Source organism: Plectropomus leopardus, chromosome 4 (assembly GCF_026936395.1).
Source record: "Plectropomus leopardus strain MGB_pleo_1.0 chromosome 4, ASM2693639v1, whole genome shotgun sequence".
Lineage (NCBI taxonomy): Eukaryota > Metazoa > Chordata > Actinopteri > Perciformes > Serranidae > Plectropomus > Plectropomus leopardus.
Genome location: NC_142179.1, coordinates 5,178,578 through 5,202,899, shown reverse-complemented (window position 1 = coordinate 5,202,899; position 24,322 = coordinate 5,178,578). Strand labels below are relative to the sequence as shown.

Sequence of the window (24,322 nt, the reverse complement as noted above, 5' to 3'; positions counted from 1 at the left end):
GACACGGCCTGAATACTGAGGAGGAGGCTGAGTGTTTTATTCAGCACCTTGGCTTCGTCCCACCCATCAGACTGATGGAAGCCCCTCTAATGGATTGATCACACTTTTCTTTTCTCGCTAATAACAGACGCACTTCCTTTTGGGCTTTTTTTTTTTTCTTCTTCTTCTTCCAGCTGGAAGTTTGCCAGCGCTCTTATGGTGTACATGTGACTGACGTAACCGTGACAGTCAATTTGTTACTGCCCCCCCGCCAACGCTTAATATCGTAATTAAACCAAGTGTATTAAAGGTCAGTAAGGTTTTATTAAACTATGTAGAAGCTACGCCAGCAAAGGGGCTTCAGTCGGTGCACCACTTTAGTCCAAAGTGAAACATTTCAACAAGAATAGGATGGATTAAAATTGCACACTGAAACCTACAGGGTGACTTTGGTTTCTTCCTATGTTTTCTTCTAGCACTTCCAGTAGATTAAATTGACACTTTGTCTAATATTTTGATACATGTCTAAATAGTCTCAGCTACACATAGTGCAGTGGTTAGTGCCAATTAGCTTTTTTTTTTAGCACACAAAAACGCTTAATGAACATAACCTGACAAAGGACAGATATGCCATTTCTTTTAAGACTGACATTTTTTCACGTGTCAGATTGTGAGGGAGTTGTTTTGTTTTTATTTTTTTAATAATATTTCATATCTTTATACTCCCCTGAAATTTTACTGGGATATAAGGTGTATGACAATATAAGTGTGCAGCGTTAAACAAGTTCTAGTTTGGTCAAAATTAATCCTTAATTCACCAAGTTAAATGCAAAAACATTCACTGTCTCTCCCTGTTGGCTGCCGGCTGTTGACAGTCCTTTCACTTATCCCTCCACCATTAGGTGTCACAGTTTCTTTCAGCTCAGCTGCCTGATCCCCCAGTAGAGATTGGAGACTGAGCTCTGGTGGCGCGTGCTGTGCACTACAATTCAACAGGTTTAGTAGAAAGTTGAGTGGCTGTATTTATGGCAAAATCAGACCTACAGAATTTCCAAATACCATAGTATACAGTAATACCATGATACTGCCAAGTGGGGATACTTTGCCAATTTTTTAACTAGCTTTGTATAAAAACAATGAAGGTAGTATGTGTAGATGAACTGTGGTAAACCTCCCTCAATCTAACTAGTGCCTAGGTATCCCTCCTTATGTCATTTAGTGTTGTTTCGCCGGCTCTTGGAGCTGTTACTCGAAATCAGACTGTTGTCCTACATTTTGGTTGAGCGTTTATTGGTCTGATGCATTCTGGTAGTTGTAGCTTTTCATCCTTTTGAACAGAAGCCAATGCCACGGTCTTTTTCTCTGTTTTCTCTGGTCATTGTCTGGCATGTCTCTGCTGCAGAGAAGGCCCAGTTTAATATGAGTGAAATAATTCTGTAAGCGTGCCAAGATGCCACCAAAACATTAGAAAGTATGACTGTGCTACACGCTTGGCGTCTGGTGGCATTTTACACAGCTGAATTTTCATTTGACTTCAAGAGTAGTGGTATTGGTACTGGTATTGTAATTTTTGAAATGATACCTGGCCCTAAACAACATTATGTTCGTGAATTATTCACATATGGTCAATAAGGATTAGGCCTTTCAAAATATCGTTGGTGTACTTACATAAATGGATTTTACATCAAAGCTTTGCAGAACATAGTGTAAGACTGAATATCAGACCTTTAATCCTTTAAAATACTCCCCTTAACCTGAATTTAAATATAGCTTTTTGGGTTTAAGTGGATGCATTTAAGTTGGAGTTGAACCCTCACCTACCCCAGTCAGGCATCTGTTGAGACAGATGGTAAAAGTCGACCTCAGCAGGTTTGTTAATAGCCTCAAGTTAATCTTTATTTCTCAAGGGCCAAAAATAACCCCCCATTTTTTGGTGAATTTTGTTGAAATCAGATTCAGTATGTCTGCGAGACCGTCGCAGATCTCACTCGCTGTCTGCAGCTGAAGCATATTTGCCTCTCAGGGTTGGATTTGTATTTTGTGCGTTTGGCTGAAGGAGTGGATTTCTCTGTGCGAGGTATTGTTCCCTTCAGTCCCGCGTGGTCAAGAGGATTCAGGGATTTTGAGATTTGCTTTGTAGAATTCATTTCTTGGGAACAAACGTTTTAAAACAAATGCAATTGCAGCAGCTTAAGGAAAACGAGCTCGGTAACCACACTCCCGGTTTGCTCATGTTTTATTAAGCAGCAAAAGAAAAAAAACCTGTGGGAGTTCTTCCAGCCTGCAAATGATTCTCTCTCTGCTCTTACATTTTGGAAACAATCCTTGCAGGATCCTGTCGGGCTGTCTAATAGGATTGTTGAGAGTCTGGAGGGGGTTAGTGCAGCCCCCGAAAGCTGTCTGGCTGCTGTCTGCCTTCAAAAAAACATGATCCAAATTTATAATTTTTTTACTGATCTTGTAGGATTTTGCAGATTCTTAACAGGTTATGTGACAAGCATCCTCCTGCCTCCTGATGTTTTTTGGGGTTTTTTGTAGCCCAGTGATCTACAGTACGGTGAAGCTCGAAGCAGCTCTGGTAGGGAGACAAAAACGCTGCCAAATTAAAAATAGACTGTGGGAAACAGATAAGGGCAGCGAGAGACGGAGCCGTCCCTTTTTGCCAGTGGTTAAGTTGATGGCTGAGCCACAGTGAAGCTCAGATATGACACCCAGCTCTTGTCACATGGAGTAACCCCCTCCTCCCCCTCCCTGGACGATAAACACTGTGGCGAGGACTTGTTGTTGACTCCACGGGGACCGACCTAGTTCCCTCGCACAGCTAAAGGTCACATGTCTTTTGGCTCTCGACTGTACGTGTGTGCAGACTTTTCTTCAAACACAAACAATGAGCTCGGGGGATGTAACAGTGAGACATCAGCACCTACAGCGATCAGAGGAGGGGGGCAGAGAAAATAATAATGATCCTCTTTGTTTCTTCCTCTTGCTGCTCTTGAATGAGTTCCAAGCCAAACCCATTATCTCAAATAAAACTTTTACAGTTCTGACAAATGCTTAAACAAATCGTCCCCTGAGCCTCAGTGGTGGTGGTGGTGTTGGTGGTGGCTGTGGTCAGCAGAGGAGGAGGAGGAGGAGGCAGCTGGTGCTCCTATTAGGCGGTATTAGCTCAGCGCCCTCAACCGCAGCCACAAACTTATCTGCCGCACTCATTTGCAATGGAAAAAGCAAAGCCGATTGGGGCCTGTCTGCCGGCCGAGGATGACGGGGCCGGAGGAGAGAAGCCTGGCAGGCTCTGTCGTCACCCACTGTGACGGCTTTACTGCTCTCTGTTTACATTAATATACAGTAACGTCATGTGTGGACTCAGTGGCGGGCAGCAGGTTATTTATAGACACCGATTTTTTTAACCTCCCACACTCATCACGACAACATGATGGATTTTTGTGTTGTGTGTCAACTTATTTATACATTTATTATCATTTCTTGTATGAATCTGAACTTTTAATTTCTTTGTGAAGAACTTTCTTCATCACTTTGTTCAAAATAAATGTACTATACTTATTAATGTTTCAGGTTTAAACTGGAATAGCAGAGAAGAATAAAGGGGTTGAGTCCATGATGTTGTATATCTTTTATAGAATAGACTGAAATGCCGTTTTTGTTTTTCATTTCCGTCGTCATTTTTGTGGAAATCTTTTCACTGATAACAATATTCCAACTTCTTGTTTTTAGAGTAGCAAACATTTTATCGTATTTTTTCTCTAAATCCCATGTTGAAATCCAACTTTTCAATGAAGTGCTTGCATTTTTTTCCCCTATCCTTTTTGTTCCCAGTAGAATATTTGGACTTGAAATTTTGGATTCGTTTTTGTCTTTTGGCTCTGTCCAAAGGTGTCATCTGAGGACAAGATTTTGGTGTGCAAGATGACTTTTCTGCAAAATGCGATTACCCAAAACACCTTTTCTCTGCATAGATCTGCAGAGACATGCATCTTAATTTCAGCCTCATTTGGAAGGAAATGCATTAAAACACATTTGTTACGCCTCAAGGACACACACACACACACACACACACACACACACACACACACACACACACACACACACACACACACACACACTGGGACACTGAATGTAAACAGAACAGTATTTGTTTAGAAGAAGAACTCCACAGGGGACTTTTAACATACTTATCCCACTGTGCATTCGAGCTAACAGGTTTTCAGCGTGTGTTTGGTTTTAACAGGATCATTAAATCATCAGTATTGTTATCAGCTGTGTGTGTGTGTGTGTGTGTACAGTTTACTTAGTAACCAACTGCATCTTGGCTGTGTTTTTATTGACATTTCGCTCAGAGCGTTCGGATTCTCGTCATTGTTCAGGCATTAAAGTCTCCTCTCCTATCAGCTGTTAGTCGCTGCTGTAGAAGCTGCTTTGTTGTTCTGCAAATTCACTGAATATCTGAAATGCTGCCTGTCAACAATGAAGCTTGACATCTTGGGCTTGCAGCTGACAAAACATCAGATTTTGTGTAATTTCGTTGATTTTGGCAAGTTACTTTAATTTAAAACTCATCATTCGGCCTGTATTTTGAGTTTTTCTAAACATGGCAACACCCTTTTACATGATTTTCTAGTCAATATTTTTGCAGAAAGTTACGAATTTGCAAGAAATGTCGAAGTTTGAGTTTATTTTTTCTGGTCTGATTTAACAATGAGCAACAAGGAAATTAATGTCCAGCTTCAGTTCTTGAGAAACAACATCTCTTTCGTCATCATTAAAATTAGACGTGTTGATGATAAACTCGCTCAGACTTTTCCGCCTCCCTGAGCCTCATTTTATTTCTTACCTCCAGCCAAACGTGTGTGTGGGAACCTCGACGAGGTGGAAGAACAAGTATGCACAGCAGTTACTGGGAGAAAAGCACCCCAGGGCGTCAGTTGCCCACATTCTTGTAGTCAGTGGTGTGGTGCAGCTATGTATCGTCTGCTTACATGATTTTCTCTCTCTCTTTATCTCCTTCCAGTCATTTCAAGGCAGTCAAGGAAGAGCCTACCTGTTTAATTCAGTGTAAGTATGATACCCACACCTACACCGTATTTCTCCAGAGTGGAAAACTTTGCTTTGTTGCTCTTTCTGTGCATTTATTCGGGTTCACACAGTAATTTACAAGTGCTCCAGGGCTTGTAAATAAAAGTTACATGGACTCACAAGCAGCTCTGTTGTTGGATGGAGTTTAAAAAAACAAGTTCACACAACATGCATTTGTTCAAGTATAAACCAGAGTTCAATTAACCCCTCATCATCTGCACCTTTGACATGCTTTCACACTTGTTTTTTTGTGCAGCTGTTTGGCTGCACCCATGTCAAAATTATGCTTTAATGCAAAAAACTTAAAACAATGAAAAGGCAGACGGAGCTACAAGTCTCTTTCCTAACCACAAAAAAAGTCAAAAACACAGCACATTGAGGTAAAATTCACATAAACTCTTCATATAAACACCCATGGAAAGAGCAGTTTGAGGTTTAATGTGTCTTAACCTTGAAACCTGAGCAAATTGGCTTCATCGCGTTCAAACACATGGTAGGAAGGCAGCTAGCAGCTTAACTAGAAATCACCCCCAAATAAGAAAGGAATTAGAAAAAAAATTACAAGAAGCTTACCTGAAAATAAGCAAACATAAAAAGACAAGCCAAATGGTAAAAAAAATAAAAATAAAGGGCGTTTAAAAAAAGTGCCAAAAATTTAAATATAATTAAATTCAAATTTATAATTATAAATTAATTAGTTATTTTTTAAATAAGTATTTTCTAATATTTCTCTCTCTCTCTCTCTTATCCTGTCTTTTAGTTATATTCAGGTTATTTTTTCTTGTCACCTTTTAGTTATTTCTTGCAATTTGCAATTTTTCTCCCTTAGATGTGAGATCACAATTCTCTCACACGACTCTTATTTTTCAACAAAAACACTCTTAGATGCTCAAGTTAAATAACAATGTCTGAGATGTTTGCTGTTAAGGAAGAGCTTGTAACAGACAAAATTAATTAAAATGCTTGACTTCAACTTAAAACTCTCTTAAATTAAAAAAAAAAACATCTCAAGTGTCATTAGAAATGAAATTGCATAAACATATGAATCGAGATTGTGATTTATTTTGGATTAATCATGCAGCCCTAATTTTAAGGCAACTCAGGTCCTTAAAAAGCTTCCGAAACGAAGTTTAAATGTAACCTAGACATCCAAAAGACATTCGTTTCAGTCGAAGCTCAGGGAACTGCTGGTTAACATCCATCCCTTTAAAACCGTGAACCTCTTTTAGTGGTTTATTTCTTGCTTGGTTGGTTTTTGGGCATTGGCTCTCAGTCTTGATGAACCGCACAGAAGTTTCTCGCCCTCCCCGAGAGGTCTGAGACATTTTCAGGTGTCACGCTGCAACTGCTTTGTGCCACCCGGCTCTGTATTACATTGTTCCTACCTGTCAGAGTGAGTTGAATGAAAGAAGCACTCGACAGGCTCTGGAGTCCAAATAAATCATTCCAATCATGCCACAGTGTGAAATCCAGCCAACAATGTTTTAATGCTTTGCTGGTTAAAAAAAAGACATTAAGCCCAAAACCAGATATATTTGGTGGTAAAATAAAAGTTTTGCAGATTTTTATATGTAGCTTGGTTACATATAACAATTTCTGTGGCATTTCCTTTAATTCAAGGCAAATCAGCAGCACAGTGATTACTCAAAGGCAGAGGTGTAATGTGCAATAAGAAATATGGCTGCACAGTTAGTTGAATTATCATCAAAATGGCAATATGGCCAAATGCAATATCCAAATCACAGGAGCTGCAATCGTTTAACCCTTTAAAACCTGAGCAATTTTCTTTTTTGAAAAAAGAGGAGAAAAATTTGAGAAGGTAATGAGCAACTTGACAAGAAATTGCTCAAAATAAGCACGGAATCTGTAAAAAGAAAAAAAATGACCATAAAATTAGCAAAAAAAAAAGGGAATGACTTGAAAAAATAGGTGCTAATATACAAACACGTGTACATATTTACGTCATTTTAAATATGTAAAAATAATTATTATAATTATTGTAGCAAATGATTTTCCCACTATTTGTAATACACTTCTGATAATTATATTTCTCTTTTAAAACAGCTAAACAAAGAACAGATTTTCAGGTCATTTTCTTATAAACTTTTCCTAGTTTCTTGCAGCACCTTTTCAGACACTTTCCTTGTATTGTTTCCCTGATTTAGACTCTTTTTTTATTGTTATCTTTAATTGTTTGAAATAAAATATGTTTTTTAAAAGAAACCAATACATTGTTTTTTCAGTGCTTGTAAAAGACGTGTGAATGCAAGAAAACTGATGACGGTCCAGATGTTAAAGGGTTAATAAAAGTCAAATGTGTCACAACATACCATTATGGTGCTACAGAGATGACCTGACCTACAAATTATATTTCAAACCTGAGGGAACATGCCCAAAAAATAACATTATTTCCTTTTGTTTTAGTGACAGTGGAATGCAAAAATTACCGTTCTCACTAAACTCCAGATTCATACTGCAATATTTGTCAAAATGTGTTTCTCATGCAGTAAGAGTACAAATGTATGAAAAAAATTCCAGAAAAAAACAAAATCTGAGGAGATAAATATTTATCATTTTAGTTCTGTATTTAAGTGCACTTTTGAAGTGTTGGCACTAAATTATTTCCATTTCCACTTTATACTTTCTCACAGTTATTTTCTTACAGTTTTTGGGCGTCTAAGCCAGGGGTCGGCAACCTTTACTATCAGAAGAGTCATTTTTGGCCCCAAAAAATTCCACAAAACACATTTGAGCCTTGTAGTTAAGGTGATAAAATTTGGTCATATACATACTATAGGTGTGAAATAGAATATTTATCATTATTTGGCACTTTACAGCTTTGCAGCATTGGCGGTGAAAGCAAACATGCACTATTAAATTCTCTATTTTCCTCTGAGATTTTCGACTTTTTTGGGGATTTGGGATGCATTGTCACGGCTGTTGAGGTTTGGCAAAATGTAGATAAAAAAAATTTGACACACTGGACCTTTTAAATAAAAGATATCAGCTCTTCTTCTTCTGCTCTCCCTGACCTCCGTGACCTTTTCTCCACTTCCTCTCTCCCCTGCAGGGTGAATGTCGGCTGCGGGCCAGCTGAGGAGCGGGTACTCCTCACGGGTTTACATGCTGTGGCTGATATCTACTGTGAAAACTGTAAAACCACCCTGGGTTGGAAATATGTAAGTCCCTTTAAACTTTCGCCCGAGCCCTTTGTACTCTCCCATCCTAATGCGTCTTGATGCGGCAGATAACGGCCGCCGCTGCGCTGTTGCACCACGATGTGGTTTCTCGGCTTTGCGAGGGGACAAACGATGCCATTACAGGTCAAAGGAACAAGGTTGCTCTCATTAAAGCATTGCTTGTTAATGCCATGGTGATGGGTTTTTTTGCTCAGGGTTGTGTTTAGGCTCACAGATCTGTGGTCTCCTAGAGCACGAGATAATTACAGTGCCGAAAGGTTGGCTGCAGACAGCCAGACTGGTACCTCTGAGAGTCTACAGTGATTAAATGTCAAGCCATTTTGAAGAGGCTTGTCCCAGTAATTGTCTGAAAAGACTATAGAAGGGTGTAAAATAACTGAACAAAGTATAAGACAGGGACTCACTTAAAGACGCTGCTTCAGTGACAAAAACAATTAGAGAGTCTCCGAAAGGCCCCCGCAAGCAAAACAGGGCAGAGCTGGTTTACAAGGCAAAGCAGAGCTGAGCAAATAATCAAAGACGCAGACGCACATTGACATCCTTGATTCTCCTGAAGCTCAGCAGGACTGGGACGCATGCCGGAAATCATACAGCACTCAGGAGATGTGTTGTCAGACAGGAAGTTGAGACATTAGAAGGAGGTGATTTGGTCACTGGAGGAGCGCTTCATTTGCAGTTCTTAAAAAGCGCTTTTTGTTTCCCTCCCACGTCTCTAGACTTCCTGCTTCTCTCAGATAATTATGAGGCCGGATGAAAAAATGCATATTTGTCTTCCTGCCTGTTTGACTCAAGATCAAATTCACCGCTGGGTTATTGTATTCTTTATTACATGTTGTGCGCCTCCTCTGCAGTGTTTAGAAAATGCATTTTTTTAAGAGTTCTCAGTGATTTACATAAAAGCATATTAAACCTTTTCAGCATCACAGAAATGTTTCAGAGAGTTACTCCATGTGGGAGAAATGATACCAAAGTAAAATCAGTGACATTAATAGTTTGAAGAAAAAAAACAGGAAGGAACCAAAGTAGAACAAAATTAAAAACTATTAATTCCTCAACGCGTTTCGGTGTCCAGCCTTCTTCAGGAAGTTACAGACAAACCTGTGATGAAACAAACTTATACATAAAGGATAATTTAATCAACAGGTGTAAGCATTCAGAAATCAGAGTCTACCTTAGAGATATTTAGATAAAGAAAAACCCAAACCTCACGTTTCAGGATTAGTTGCTTTTGATTGATTTGATTAGTTGAAGCTGGATCGATCAAATAATTAAGCAATATCACATGAGAGGGAGTGCTGTGATTTTGGTCACAGCTGTGATGATATACAGTATAACAACACTCCCTCTCATGTGATATTGGTTTTATACGACAGTTCAACAAGTGCCATTTATTAGTTGAAAGTAATAAGCGAGAACAGACTATTATTTGATGGATTATTTAATGATTTTTTGCCTTCACTGACACAAATTGTTTTGCAGCCACTGGAAGTGACAGCTGTTGCCTAGCAACGCACAAACATTTTCCTGCACACTAACTTGCTGATCTGTTGAAGCCAAGTCTGCATGTTATGCACAGACCAGCTGCTTAGTATCATGGACATTTATCTCTTTGTTTCCAGTGAAATAAGAGTAACAGTTAACAGAAACTTTGGCGGCCTGTGTGATTCAGATGAGTTGGTTTTATCAGACAGTTCGTCGGTCCAGCGTGTGTCCGCTCACTGCTGTGACCTGGGGTCCAGCATCAGACAGTTCGTGTATGTCGATGTCTCTAAGGCTGCGGTTAGTGTAAGACCAGTGTGTCCCTGCCTCACTGCACATCCTCGTAACATCTGTGACAGCTGGTTTACTCCCAGGGAACGGCGATATTCCCTGGTGGTCCCTCCTGGGCTGCAGTTAGAGAGCTTTTGCATGAGGCGGAATTTGCTCACGTATTTTTTGAGCGATGATACCGGTCAAACGAGATTTCCTCACTCTACACACAGATACAATCCACAGTAAGGTTAGATAAACACCAACTGTTAATGTTTGCCTAATTAACGGTTTGGAACAGCTGTGAAGCGGAGTGATACATGCAGAGTTAAAAGTCTCAGTGATGTTGTACTGTATAGTAGCACTCATGAAATGCCTCTCAACCAATCAAATTGCTTGATCGGAACTAACTTGTTTAATTTTTAACAAATTGTTTACCCAATTGATCATTTCAGCTGTAGTATTATGAACTGTTGGGTAGTTGGTAACAAAAAAACATATTTTATAAACTCTCGTGTGCAAAAATCTTAATTTTCTACACTATATAAAAGTTGTCAGATAATTGTAGTGGAATGAAAAGTACAATACTTCCAAAATTAGAAGTAGAAAGTAGCATAATTATCAAAACTGGTAAAATACTACAAACTCCAGTGCCAATGAAGTTGGGATTTTGTATAAAATGTAAATAAAAACAGAATACAATGATTTGCAAATCCTTTTCAACCTATATTCAATTGAAAACACTATAAAGACGAGATATTTAATGTTCAAACTGCTAAACTTTAAACCTTTTTTTGCAAATATTCACTCATTTTGAAGTTGATGCCTGCCACACGTTCCAAAAAAAGACTGGGAAAGTTGAGGAATGCTCCACAAACACCTGTTTGGATCATTACACAGGTGAACAGGTTAATTGGAAACAGGTGAGTGTCATGATTGGGTATAAAAGGAGCATCCCGGAAAGGCTCAGTCGTTCACAAGCAAGGATGAGGCGAGATTCACCACTTGCAAGGAATTTAGGGACTTCATCGTCTACAGTCCAAAATATCATCAAAAGATTCAGAGTATCTGACAAGTGCCATCACCGGCTGCATTAAAAACTGACATCATTCTGTAAAGGATATTACCACGTGGGCTCAGGAAAACTTCAGAAAACGATTGTCAGTTAACACGATTCGTCGCAACATCTACAAGGGCAAGTTAAAACTCTACCATGCAAAGCAAAATCCATATATCAACAACACCCAGAAACGCCGCCAGCTTCTCAGGGCCCAAGCTCGTCTAAGATGGTCTGACGCAAAGTGGAGAAGTGTGCTGTGGTCTGACGAGTCCACATTTCAAATTGTCTTTGGAAATCATGGACGTTGTGTCCTCCGGGCCAAAGAGAAAAAGGACCATCCAGACTGTTATCAGCGCAAAGTTCAACCGCCAGCATCTGTGATGCTATGGGGGTGTGTTAGTGCCCATCTGTGAAGGCAGTATTAATGCTGAAAGGTACATACAGGTTTTGGAGCAACATCTGCTGCCATCCAAGCAACGTCTTTTTCAGGGACGTCCCTGCTTATTTCAGCAAGACAATGCAAAGCCACATTCTGCACGTGTAACAACAACGTGGCTTCGTAGTAAAAGAGTTCTCCCACTGAAAATGTGTGACACATTATGAAGCGCAAAATACAACAACGGAGACCTTGGACTGTTGAGCAGCTGAAGTCGTACATCAAGCAAGAATGGGAAATAATTCCACCTACAAAGCTTCAACAATTAGTGTCCTCAGTGAATATTTGCAAAAAAACTATAAAGTTCATCATTTTGAACATTAAATATCTTGTCTTTATAGTGTATTCAATTAAATATAGGTTGAAAAGGATTTGCAAATAATTTTATTCTGTTTTTATTTACGTTTTACACAATGTCCCAACTTCATTGGAATTGGGGTTTGTAATTCCACCACTGCTTTTCACTGGTTTTTCTCTCTGTTCTGTTTGTTTTTAAGGAACACGCATTTGAGAGCAGTCAAAAGTACAAAGAGGGAAAGTTCATCATCGAGCTGGCTCACATGATCAAGGACAACGGATGGGAGTGACGCTCCTTTTTTTTCTTTCTCTGACCTTGGAATGCTCTTTATTGAACTGCGAGGAGCGACAACCATCGACCACCCTGACCCCTCCTCCCCAGAACCCCCTCTACAAAAAAAACTAAAAAAACCTCCACAACCCGCTCGCCTCCTTCACGTGCACACACACACACACACACACATACACACACACACACACACACACCTGCTCATCGTGAAACTGAACAGAACAAATGACATTTAAAAAAAAAAAAAACGAGGAAGTGGAGCAACTGTTGAAAAATCACTTCACAGGAGTCGTTAAAGATTGTGTGTTCTCCTTCGCAGCGCCGGACCTTTTCAGGTTTGATCCACCCGCTCACTCTCACCCCTTTCCCCCACCGAACCACGCTTACAAGTGATTGTGGTGATAATGGCGACCACTATGCGAACAGAGATAGACTTCACCGAGGGGACATTTTCTTTATTTGGCCCGCCGAGCGAGATGGACGATGATTATTTTAATGTTATTTGCTCTAGTTTTTAACTTCTGGTTTGGTAAGGTTTTTTGGTTTGATGGCAGATGGATGTTACTGGTTAGCATTTTATTTCCTTGTCAAGTCTGTCATCTTTGTTTTAGTTGTTTTTATTTTTATTTTTCGGCCTGTTGTATCTCTGCCTATAGCTGAGCATGCTTTTCTTTGCTAATGTCCAAATGAGCAATCAGGGACGGGTGAGGAACGGAGGGGAAAGGGAGTTTATTGTAGTTACAAATATGTAGCAGCATCTTGCTTTTTTTTTTTTTTTTTTAAGTGGCAAAGGATGGGATTGCAGTAGTGTGGGATTTTATTCCTATTTTTTTCCTAGTTTTTATCTTTTATTTCTTTCTTATGAATATTTTTAATATCCCCCCCTTTCTGGTACTTTTCAGCACCCAAAATACATTAGAAGCAGCACCTATTTGTTGGGCATAAATGGTTATATATATACATTTATATATATATATATACATATAAATATATACATATATAGATATATAAATATTTGTAGTGTTTGGATAAGTGCGATTGTGGCTGGTCCCATTTTGCAGCAGTACCATGATATAAAAAGGAGCAGAAATACTTCTAGACCGGAGAACCTGACATCAGTGGCCACATGTCATAAAGCATCAGGGCAGACTGTATTATTCCATTGTCTAGTAATGAAACAATAAGAGACACATATGAATATATATACACACATGATGACATATCCATAAATACTATGAAAATCTTCGTAGTACGTAGATATTGGAACATGGATTCTGAATTTATATTTGCCGTCATGCACATATGTATATATGCATATGACCGTGTGTATATATGCATTGTGTGTGTGTGTGAGTGTGTGTGGTCACGCATTACACAGTGACATACTTGAACGATGCTACTTCGTTTGCACTTTGCAGAGGCCTTTGGTTCATCGCAGTTTAGAGGCAAACGTTCAACTCTTCGTTTTTGTTTTTTTAAAATGGCCTTCTCACAGACAGATTGTTGCGGACGGAAAGAAAGTTTGACCTGGACGGTTGGAGGGGTTTTCGTCGTTTCTCTTAAGATGCTTCTTAATCATTTGAATTAACCCTTGAAACTGATTAAATTAACTCCTGAAACCTGGAGCAACATCAATTTTCTTGTGCCCCGTGCACACACTTTACCAAGTATTTAAACATTCGAATTCTGAGGAAAATATCTTGATTTCTTTTAAAAATATGAGAAAAAAGGCAATGAGCAACTTGGCGAGAAGTCACCTACAAATTACAAGCAACTGTTTTTAGAAAAGCTAGGGGAATGTGTCCAGTAAACTATATTTATAATTATCTTAGTTATGTATTTTAAATTATTTTACAAAACTATATCATTTTCAAGCACCTTCCTTTGTTTTTTTTGTTGTTGTGCTAATCTCAAGGTAATTTTCTCATACTTTTTTAGTAATTTCTTGCTTTTTTTGGGTCATTTCTTCTCTTGTTGCTCATAACCTGTTTCCAATATATCGTTTTCAGAAATCCAGCCAAATTTCTCAGGTTTCACCAAATTCTGCTTTTCCTCTGCTTGAGAAAAGTTTCCCATGATTCTTTGCTGCTATCTTAGAAATCCCGCCATTTCCTTCCCGCTCTCGTAGGTCTTTTGCACTTTATACGCTTCTCCGTCTCTCTCTCTCACAGAGCGTTTATGATTTGCCTCTAAGCCGTATGAATCTTGTGCCTCTTCAAAACATGAACAGCCTCCCCTGTTATTTTTCTGTTGTGCAGTGCATAACTCCGAAAATCTTTGTGTGAACCGATGTGTCTTCCCCCCCTTCTGGTTCAAAAAAAGTGGCCCTCAGAAAAACACCAAAATCCTCAAAGAGCTCTTCCCTTTGTTTTTCTTTTATTGACAAGAGACTTGGTATACATACACACTTATATTTTTAAGATTTAGAGGTGCAAAGACAGATATTCAGTATATTATTTAGTATAAATAGGAGGTCTGGAATATGTTGGATGCCCAGGGCTTGTTTGACTTTTTATTAGAAGGACAGAAAATGAGATGGTGGAGGTGGGGCAGGGCGGGATGGGAGAGATTTAAAAAAAAAACAAACAAAAAAAAAACAGCAGTGATTGATTACTTTGCCGGCAAGGTCAGTCAGATCACACGACCTTTTATCCTAAAAACGATGACAATGCAAACCCTTACTAGTTAGCAGTGATACCTACTTGAAAATATAAAGACATAAACAGCTGAGATATTGGCCCGTGTTACAGTTTTTGTACATAAAGTAACATATTTAAGGTTTTATACGTATTTCTACTGGGTTAGTTCTTTTACTTCCCCAACTTGAAGCACTTTTGTTCACTGTACCTCTGGCTGTGTGTGTCTGTATGTGTGTGTGTCTGTATGTGTGTGTGTGCATGTGTATTAGCCCACATGCACGCCTGCACACAAAAGTGAATGTTTAGTTTCTTTTCCTCAGACAGTTTATTTCTCTTTTTGTTTTTCCTTTTTTTTTTGGTTTGGAAGTGTTTTCATTTGTTCTGTTTTTCTTTTTTTCTTTTGCAGCTGTTTGGTTTCTCTCCCGGTGATCTGTGAGGTCGAGAGCCAGGTTAGTTTGTTTGGAAGTGATTTATCCCTATTTCGTTTTGGATTTTTTTTTCTGTTAGCTTGTTTATTTAGCTTGTGTGGTGAGAGCCCGTTAGAGGGCCGATGTTTAGGTCTCTGCTGAGCCATGTAGACGTTGAGGGCGAGCTGGAATCTCCCACCATGTCGCAGGGAGAGCCTTTACCAAGACCCTTTCGCCACCACAGTCAGTCTCCTGTGTAGAGGGCTTTCAGGTGATGAAATGCACCTTCTGGCTGCCATATTGGAGGTCCTATGTTCTTAAGCAAAGCTGGCTGTGAGTATCTGATTTTATTTTGTGAGAATTTATTAATTTTCGTGCTGGTTTTCACCAAAACTTAACTGTTACTTCTCTGATCTATAGGTTTGATAATGTTAGCCACTTGTTGCTGCATCTCAGTTCTGAAGCTGCATCCTTTAAAGTTTGCATTTCAAACCTCTAAACAGGTCGAATATTGTCTGTTTCATTTAAAAACACTCCTTCAAATGCAGCACTCCATGTCCCACAATCCACTGCACGCTTGTTCTTCGAAGAGCAACTGCAGCTGAAATTCTTATTTATGCAGACGCCTAGTGGCTGCAGTGATGTAGAAGTGCACTCCAGTACACCGTGAATCACCGATGTCTCTTAAAATGGTTCATTCAAGCGGCCTTAGTCAGTTTGTAAAGTCTGGAAAGTACAACGTGACCTCATTGATTTTCTGTTAAACTGGCTACATTTCATGAACTGAGTTTACGACTCGGTATTCACCACTTTGTCAGCCATTTCCTGGTGATAAACTTGAAAAACTACTGAGACTGAAAGTTCATTCTTGGCCCTGAAAACAGCTGTTGATGAAATAATCTCAAAAGGTCCATTTAGCAGCTGTTTTTGAGTGTTCGATCATGTTACGATTTTTCCCAGCCAATGGGACTTGGTAACTGTATTTGTTCAAATATGCCGCTTTTTTAGAGAGCTCATCTGCGTTTGCGTATGTCCTGATTAGACAGGATGTGTCAGCAACCTGGGACGTCTTTTTGCGTTGCTGAGCACGGTGTGTTTTTGCAGAAGCGCCCTGAACACATCAACTCAAAGCAGGAAAATGCCAAAATGTAATTAGTGTTTTTTTCTCGTTGTTGACATATTTGAACAAACTTTAGCTTCGACTACTTTGTAAAGTTTTACCAGCCGTTATCAGACCTCACAATTGACAGCTGATTGTCAGATTGTCCAACGTTCATCCCAAAATAAGTTTCGTACCGACCATCATCCAGGCAAAGCTCCTGGAGCAGCCAATGGTACTCTCTTTGATTTCCCCTCTTTCCCGGGGTCTCACAGATCTCGTTTCCCTGTAACCAATCCTGGAGGCAAATTTGCAAATCCTAGGATAGCAAAGAAATCGCTCACTCTACTCTCCCTTTGATTTGCTCGTACTTGTTGCCTTCTTTGCTTGGATTGGTAGGTTTAGGCAAGAGGAGTGGGATTGGTTACATTAAGAATGTGAGAGTTAGCCAGTCAGACGCAGAGTAAGGTGGATTATTCCTTCGCTATTCTAGGAAATGCAAAAAAGCGTCAAATTCATGTCCTTCAGCTTTCCTTTTTCCATGCAGATTTTAAGGTACAGATCTATGCGTTTACTTCACAGCAAAGTAGTGTTTAAGCTAAGACAGCTGACAGTTTTACAGGTTGCAGAATACACTCTGTCTGATCAGGGGCCTATAAGTCTGTCAGTGCTCAACAGCTACCAAATGGACTTTGTAGTGTGATTATTTTGTCAATTTTCAATTGACTTTAGGAGTAGAGGAGGGGCGCCTGAATGTACCATTGGTTTCATGTTCCTGAGGCAACATCGGCCTTCAGTTCTTCCGAAGGACTCACTTTTAAGGGCTTCGTCCTTTCCGAAGGTTGCAGCTCCTGAATTGCGATGCAGCTTTTATCTGGCCTTTATCGGCCAACATGATGAACACATCAATGTCGAAACTCGGCCATTTGATAAAATGTTCGAGTTAAAACTAAACAAACGGCACTGATGACAAAAATCTGACCTTAAAGACATTTACGTCCTCTTAAATTGTTACTGAATGGACCGACGGTTACACAAAAGCAGCCAGTTCCTCCAAAGGACCTCAAAGTTGGCGCCAGCAGCGGTCGCTTGCAGAGCCTCTAAACTCTCCCTTCGATCAGTTTTAGTCGAACCAACAAAAAGCAGTTGCCAGTGTCACCGCCGGTGTTGTACCAAATAAGAACCAGGTTCTATCGAATGCATCAGTGTCATGTGTCAGTGGGCAGGAAAGTAAGCCGGGGATCGAGCGTCTCCTGGACATTTTAACTGCGATACCAAAATTAAAGAGGAGAAATCCTGTCGCGTATGACATTGTCTTTCTGTAGAATGTTTGTCAAAGCAGCCTGGAAGAAAAATGTAGATATTTGCTGCTGAAAAAACTGTTTACTTTTTATTGTTATTTTTGTTTTTATTGTGACACTGGCCTCTTACTTTTTGAGCTCTGTTACTTTCTAAAAAACATACCTGAAAGGATGTTGATCAAAGGCAAGATGGGTATGCAGGGGAAAAGACTGTACAAGTTCTTTTCTTAGGACTGTTAAACTACAGTTTAAGGTCTGAAGCATGTTGTATTTATAATGGCTATATGTCGTGCCTGTTTTATTATTATTTTTCCTAAATTTAAAACAAAATATTATATGCTTTTTATTTGACTACATTGCTTTGCATTCTGTCTTAGTAAAGCCATGTCACATGTCTGTTTTCACTCTAATGTAAACTATCAGATATCACAATAAATTTTCAATGGCATTAAGATGTGGATTGTGTGACGTTGTCGATCATTTTGACGATACGGCTAATTATGCCTCTGGGCCAGTGAAAGCCAAGGCTGGAGGCATTACGTTTTTGGCTTGTCCGTCCGTCCTTACAAATCCACATCCACATTGTCCGTCAATACGTCTGTCCATACGTATCTGTGACACTCCTTCTTTTGAACGTGATATCTTAAGAACACTTTTTAGGGGAATAGTATAGATTTTAGTTAAGTTCTGAAAATTTGGCACAAACAAACGCTTGGACTCAACAATTAACTGATTAGATCTTCAGATCGTGTGTCATTAAAGTGTCATATAGTATGTCATTGAAAAGATGAAAATAAGATAAAAAAATTCATCATTTGAAAATTGACAAAAACGTCACAGTAAAGTATATCATGAAAACCCAGTACGATATGTTGTTGATACCATCATAAGTCATGTTGTCGCATTTCATTAAAAACTCATAAAAACTTCAAAGTATTGTACATAGTTAAAGCAATGATAACATTTGATCAGTATATTATAACTTAAAAAAAAAAATTAATAAAATACCACGTACTGTCAACTGTTTTTTCAACGTCATGACACGCCATTACGAAGAAAGTTGCAAAAACGGCCAAAAACACCATAAAATGGCATATCGAAAAAGAAGACCCAAAACCAAAACTATAGTATGGCTTAAAATGCCAAACAATGACATGGTCCCAAAAACAGCTGGACACAGTTGAAAAACTGCATAAAATAGCGTGCTGATACACGCTGTTTTCAATAGTTTTTAAGACATGTCATTTTTTGACATTTTTGCCATACTATAGCCTTGCTTTTCGAGTCATTCTTTCGACATGCAATATTATGATGTTTTTGGCCGTTTTTACACCATTCTATGCCATGGTGTGTGTCAGCACGCTATTTTATGTGGTTTGAAGTTATTTTTAGCTGTTTTTGGGACATGTCATTTTTTGACATTTTTGCCATACTATAGCCTTGCTTTTTAGGTCATTTTTTCAACATGCCATATTATGGCGTTTTCGGCCGTTTTTGCACCGGGTTATGCCATGGTTTGTATCAGCACGCTATATTATGCAGTTTTGAACTGTTTTCAGCTGTTTTTAAGACATGTCATTTTTTGTAATTTTTGCCATACTACAGCCTTGCTTTTTTGGGTAATTTTTTCAACATGCCATATTATGGTGTCTTTGGCCGTTTTTTGCACTGGACTATGCCATGGCGTGTTACAGCACACTATTTTATGTGGTTTTAAGCTGTTTTCAGCTGTTTTTAAGAAATGTCATTTTTTGACATTTTTGCCATACTATAGCCTTGCTTTTCGTGTCATTTTTTCAACATGCCATATTATGGTGTTTTTGGCCGTTTTTGCACTATTCTATGCCATGGCGTGTGTTAGCATGCTATTTTATGCAAGTTTCAGCTGTTTTCGCCTGTTTTTGGGACATGTCATTTTTTGACATTTTTGCCATACTATAGCCTTGCTTTTCGTGTCATTTTTCAACATGCCATATTATGGTGTTTTTGGCCGTTTTTGCACCATTCTATGCCATGGCGTGTTACAGCACGCTATTTCATGCAGTTTTATGCTGTTTTCAGCTATTTTTGGGACATGTCATTTTTTGACATTTTTGCCATACTATAGCCTTGCTTTTCGGGTCATTTTTTCAGCATGCAATAATATGGTGTTTTTGGCCATTTTTTGCACTAGACTATGCCATGGTGTGTTACAGCACGCTATTTTATGCAGTTTTATGCTGTTTTCAGCTGTTTTTAAGAAATGTCATTTTTTGACATTTTTGCCATACTATAGCCTTGCTTTTCGGGTCATTTTTTCAACTTGCCATATTATGGTGTTTTGGGCCATTTTTTGCACTATTCTATGCCATGGCGTGTTACAGCACGCTATTTTATGCAGTTTTATGCTGTTTTCAGCTGTTTTTAAGAAATGTCATTTTTTGACATTTTTGCCATACTATAGCCTTGCTTTTCGGGTCAATTTTTCAGCATGCAATAATATGGTGTTTTTCGCTGTTTTTTGCACCGGACTATGCAATAGCGTCCTGCAGCACGCTGTTTTATGCTGTTATCAGTTGTTTTTAGCTGTTTTTGGGACATGTCATTTTTTGACATTTTTGCCATACTATAGCCTTGCTTTTCGGGTCATTTTTTCAACATGCCATATTATAGTGTTTTTGGCAGTTTTTTTGCACTATTCTATGCCATGGTGTGTGTTAGCACGCTATTTTATGTGGTTTTAAGCTGTTTTCAGCTGTTTTTAAGACTTGTCATTTTTTGACATTTTTGCCATACTATAGCCTTGCTTTTCGGGTCATTTTTTCAGCATGCAATAATATGGTGTTTTTGGCTGTTTTTTGCACTGGACTATGCCATGGTGTGTTACAGCACGCTATTTTATGCAGTTTTATGCTGTTTTCAGCTGTTTTTAAGACATGTCATTTTTTGACATTTTTGCCATACTATAGCCTTGCTTTTCGGGTCATTTTTTCAACATGCAATAATATGGTGTTTTTGGCTGTTTTTTGCACCTGACTATGCAATGGCATACTGCAGCACGCTATTTTATGCAGTTTTATGCTGTTTTCAGCTGTTTTTAAGACTTGTCATTTTTTGACATTTTTGCCATACTATAGCCTTGCTTTTCGGGTCATTTTTTCAGCATGCAATAATATGGTGTTTTTGGCCATTTTTTGCACTAGACTATGCCATGGCGTGTTACAGCACGCTATTTTATGCAGTTTTATGCTGTTTTCAGCTGTTTTTAAGACATGTCATTTTTTGACATTTTTGCCATACTATAGCCTTGCTTTTCGGGTCATTTTTTCAACGTGCCATATTATTGTGTTTTTTGCCGTTTTTGCACCATTCTATGCCATGGCGTGTGTTAGCATGCTATTTTATGTGGTTTTAAGCTGTTTTCAGCTGTTTTTAAGACATGTCATTTTTTGACATTTTTGCCATACTATAGCCTTGCTTTTTAGGTCATTTTTTCCAGCATGCAATAATATGGTGTTTTTCGCTGTTTTTTGCACCATTCTATGCCATGGTGTGTTACAGCACGCTATTTTATACAGTTTTATGCTGTTTTCAGCTGTTTTTAAGAAATGTCATTTTTTGACATTTTTGCCATACTATAGCCTTGCTTTTTGGGTCATTTTTTCAACATGCCATATTATGGTGTCTTTCGCTGTTTTTGCACCATTCTATGCCATGGCGTGTTACAGCACGCTATTTCATGCAGTTTTATGCTGTTTTCAGCTATTTTTGGGACATGTCATTTTTTGACATTTTTGCCATACTATAGCCTTGCTTTTCGGTCATTTTTCAACATGCCATATTATGGTGTTTTTGGCTGTTTTACACCATTCTATGCCATGGCGTGTGTTAGCAAGCTATTTTATGCGGTTTTAAGTTGTTTTCAGCGGTTTCTAAGAAATGTCATTTTTGACAGTTTTGCCATACTATAGCCTTGCTTTTGGGTCATTTTTCAGCATGCAATAATATGGTGTTTTGGCTGTTTTTGCACTGGACTATGCCATGGCGTGTTACAGCACGCTATATTATGCAGTTTTCAACTGTTTTCAGCTGTTTTTAAGACATGTCATTTTTTGACATTTTTGCCATACTACAGCCTTGCTTTTCGGGTCATTTTTTCAACATGCATTATTATGACATTTTTGGCCGTTTTTTACACCGTTCTATGCCATGGCGTGTTACTGCACGCTATTTTATGCAGTTTTATGCTGTTTTCAGCTGTTTTTGGGACATGTCATTTTTTGACAGTTTTTGCCATACTATAGCCTTGCTTTTCGGGTCATTTTTTCAACATGCCATATTGTGGTGTTTTTGGCCGTTTTTTTGCACTATTCTATGCCATGGCGTGTTACAGCACGCTGTTTTATGCAAGTTTCAGCTGTTTTCGCCTGTTTTTGGGACATGTCATTTTTTGACATTTTTGCCATACTATAGCCTTGCTTTTCGTGTCATTTTTCAACATGCCATATTGTGGCGTTTTTGGCAGTTTTTTTGCACTATTCTATGCCATGGTGTGTGTTAGCACGCTATGTTATGTGGTTTTAAGCTGTTTTCAGCTATTTTTAAGACTTGTCATTTTTTGACATTTTTGCCATACTATAGCCTTGCTTTCCGGGTCATTTTTTTTCAACATGCAATAATATGGTGTTTTTGGCTGTTTTTTGCACTGGACTATGCCATGGTGTTTTACAGCACGCTATTTTATGCAGTTTTATGCTGTTTTCAGCTGTTTTTAAGACATGTCATTTTTTGACATTTTTGCCATACTATAGCCTTGCTTTTCGGGTCATTTTTTCAACATGCAATAATATGGTGTTTTTGGCTGTTTTTTGCACCTGACTATGCAATGGCATACTGCAGCACGCTATTTTATGCAGTTTTATGCTGTTTTCAGCTGTTTTTAAGACTTGTCATTTTTTGACATTTTTGCCATACTATAGCCTTGCTTTTCGGGTGATTTTTTCAGCATGCAATAATATGGTGTTTTTGGCCATTTTTTTCACCATGCCATATGCCATGGCGTGTGTTAGCACGCTATTTTATGTGGTTTTAAGCTGTTTTCAGCTGTTTTTAAGACATGTCATTTTTTGACATTTTTGCCATACTATAGCCTTGCTTTTTAGGTCATTTTTTCCAGCATGCAATAATATGGTGTTTTTCGCTGTTTTTTGCACCGGACTATACCATGGCGTGTTACAGCACGCTAATTTATGCGGTTTTATGCTGTTTTCAGCTGTTTTTAAGAAATGTCATTTTTTGACATTTTTGCCATACTATAGCCTTGCTTTTTGGGTCATTTTTTCAGCATGCAATAATATGGTGTTTTTGGCTGTTTTTTGCACCGGACTATGCCATGGCGTGTTACAGCACGCTATTTTATGCAGTTTTATGCTGTTTTCACCTTTTTTTGGGACATGTCATTTTTTGACATTTTTGCCATACTATAGCCTTGCTTTTCGAGTCATTTTTTCAACATGCCATATTATGGTGTTTTTGGCTGTTTTGCACCATTCTATGCCATGGCGTGTGTCAGCAAGCTATTTTATGTGGTTTTAAGTTGTTTTCAGCTGTTTTTGGGACATGTCATTTTTTGACATTTTTGCCATACTATAGCCTTGCTTTTTGGGTCATTTTTTCAGCATGCAATAATATGGTGTTTTTGGCTGTTTTTTGCACTGGACTATGCCATGGCGTGTTACAGCACGCTAATTTATGCGGTTTTATGCTGTTTTCAGCTGTTTTTAAGAAATGTCATTTTTTGACATTTTTGCCATACTATAGCCTTGCTTTTTGGGTCATTTTTTCAGCATGCAATAATATGGTGTTTTTGGCTGTTTTTTGCACCGGACTATGCCATGGCGTGTTACAGCACGCTATTTTATGCAGTTTTATGCTGTTTTCACCTTTTTTGGGACATGTCATTTTTGACATTTTGCCATACTATAGCCTTGCTTTTCGGTCATTTTTCAACATGCCATATTATGGTGTTTTTGGCCGTTTTACACCATTCTATGCCATGGCGTGTGTCAGCAAGCTATTTTATGTGGTTTTAAGTTGTTTTTAGCGGTTTTTGGGACATGTCATTTTTTGACATTTTTGCCATACTATAGCCTTGCTTTTTGGGTCATTTTTCAGCATGCAATAATATGGTGTTTTTGGCTGTTTTTTGCACTGGACTATGCCATGGTTTGTATCAGCACGCTAATTTATGCGGTTTTATGCTGTTTTCAGCTGTTTTTAAGACATGTAATTTTTTGACATTTTTGCCATACTATAGCCTTGCTTTTTGGGTCATTTTTTCAGCATGCAATAATATGGTGTTTTTGGCTGTTTTTTGCACTGGACTATGCCATGGCGTGTTACAGCACGCTAATTTATGCGGTTTTATGCTGTTTTCAGCTGTTTTTAAGACATGTCATTTTGACATTTTTGCCATACTATAGCCTTGCTTTTGGGTCATTTTTCAGCATGCAATAATATGGTGTTTTTGGCTGTTTTTGCACCGGACTATGCAGTGGCGTCCTGCAGCACGCTGTTTTATGCTGTTATCAGTTGTTTTTAGCTGTTTTTGGGACATGTCATTTTTTGCCATTTTTGCCATACTATAGCCTTGCTTTTCGTGTCATTTTTTCAACATGCCATATTATGGTGTTTTGGGCTGTTTTTTGCACTGGACTATGCCATGGCGTGTGTTAGTACGCTATTTTATGCAGTTTTATGCTGTTTTCAGCTGTTTTTAAGACATGTCATTTTTTGA

At 38.6% G+C, this 24,322-nt stretch overlaps 1 protein-coding gene across 3 annotated transcripts in view; it reads left to right on the top strand.

Moving 5' to 3' along the window:
* Positions 1-18,005, top strand: part of ypel1 (yippee-like 1) — a 45,911-nt gene extending 27,906 nt beyond the window's left edge. For all 3 annotated transcript variants that reach the window (XM_042489043.2, XM_088076360.1, XM_042489042.2), the window contains exons 3-5: positions 5,006-5,049; positions 8,141-8,249; positions 12,013-18,005. In XM_042489043.2, the coding sequence (XP_042344977.1) occupies positions 5,006-5,049; positions 8,141-8,249; positions 12,013-12,102 (243 nt within the window). In that variant the 3' untranslated portion in view covers positions 12,103-18,005. The remainder of the gene's footprint in view (positions 1-5,005; positions 5,050-8,140; positions 8,250-12,012) is intronic.
* Positions 18,006-24,322: the final 6,317 nt, after the last annotated feature.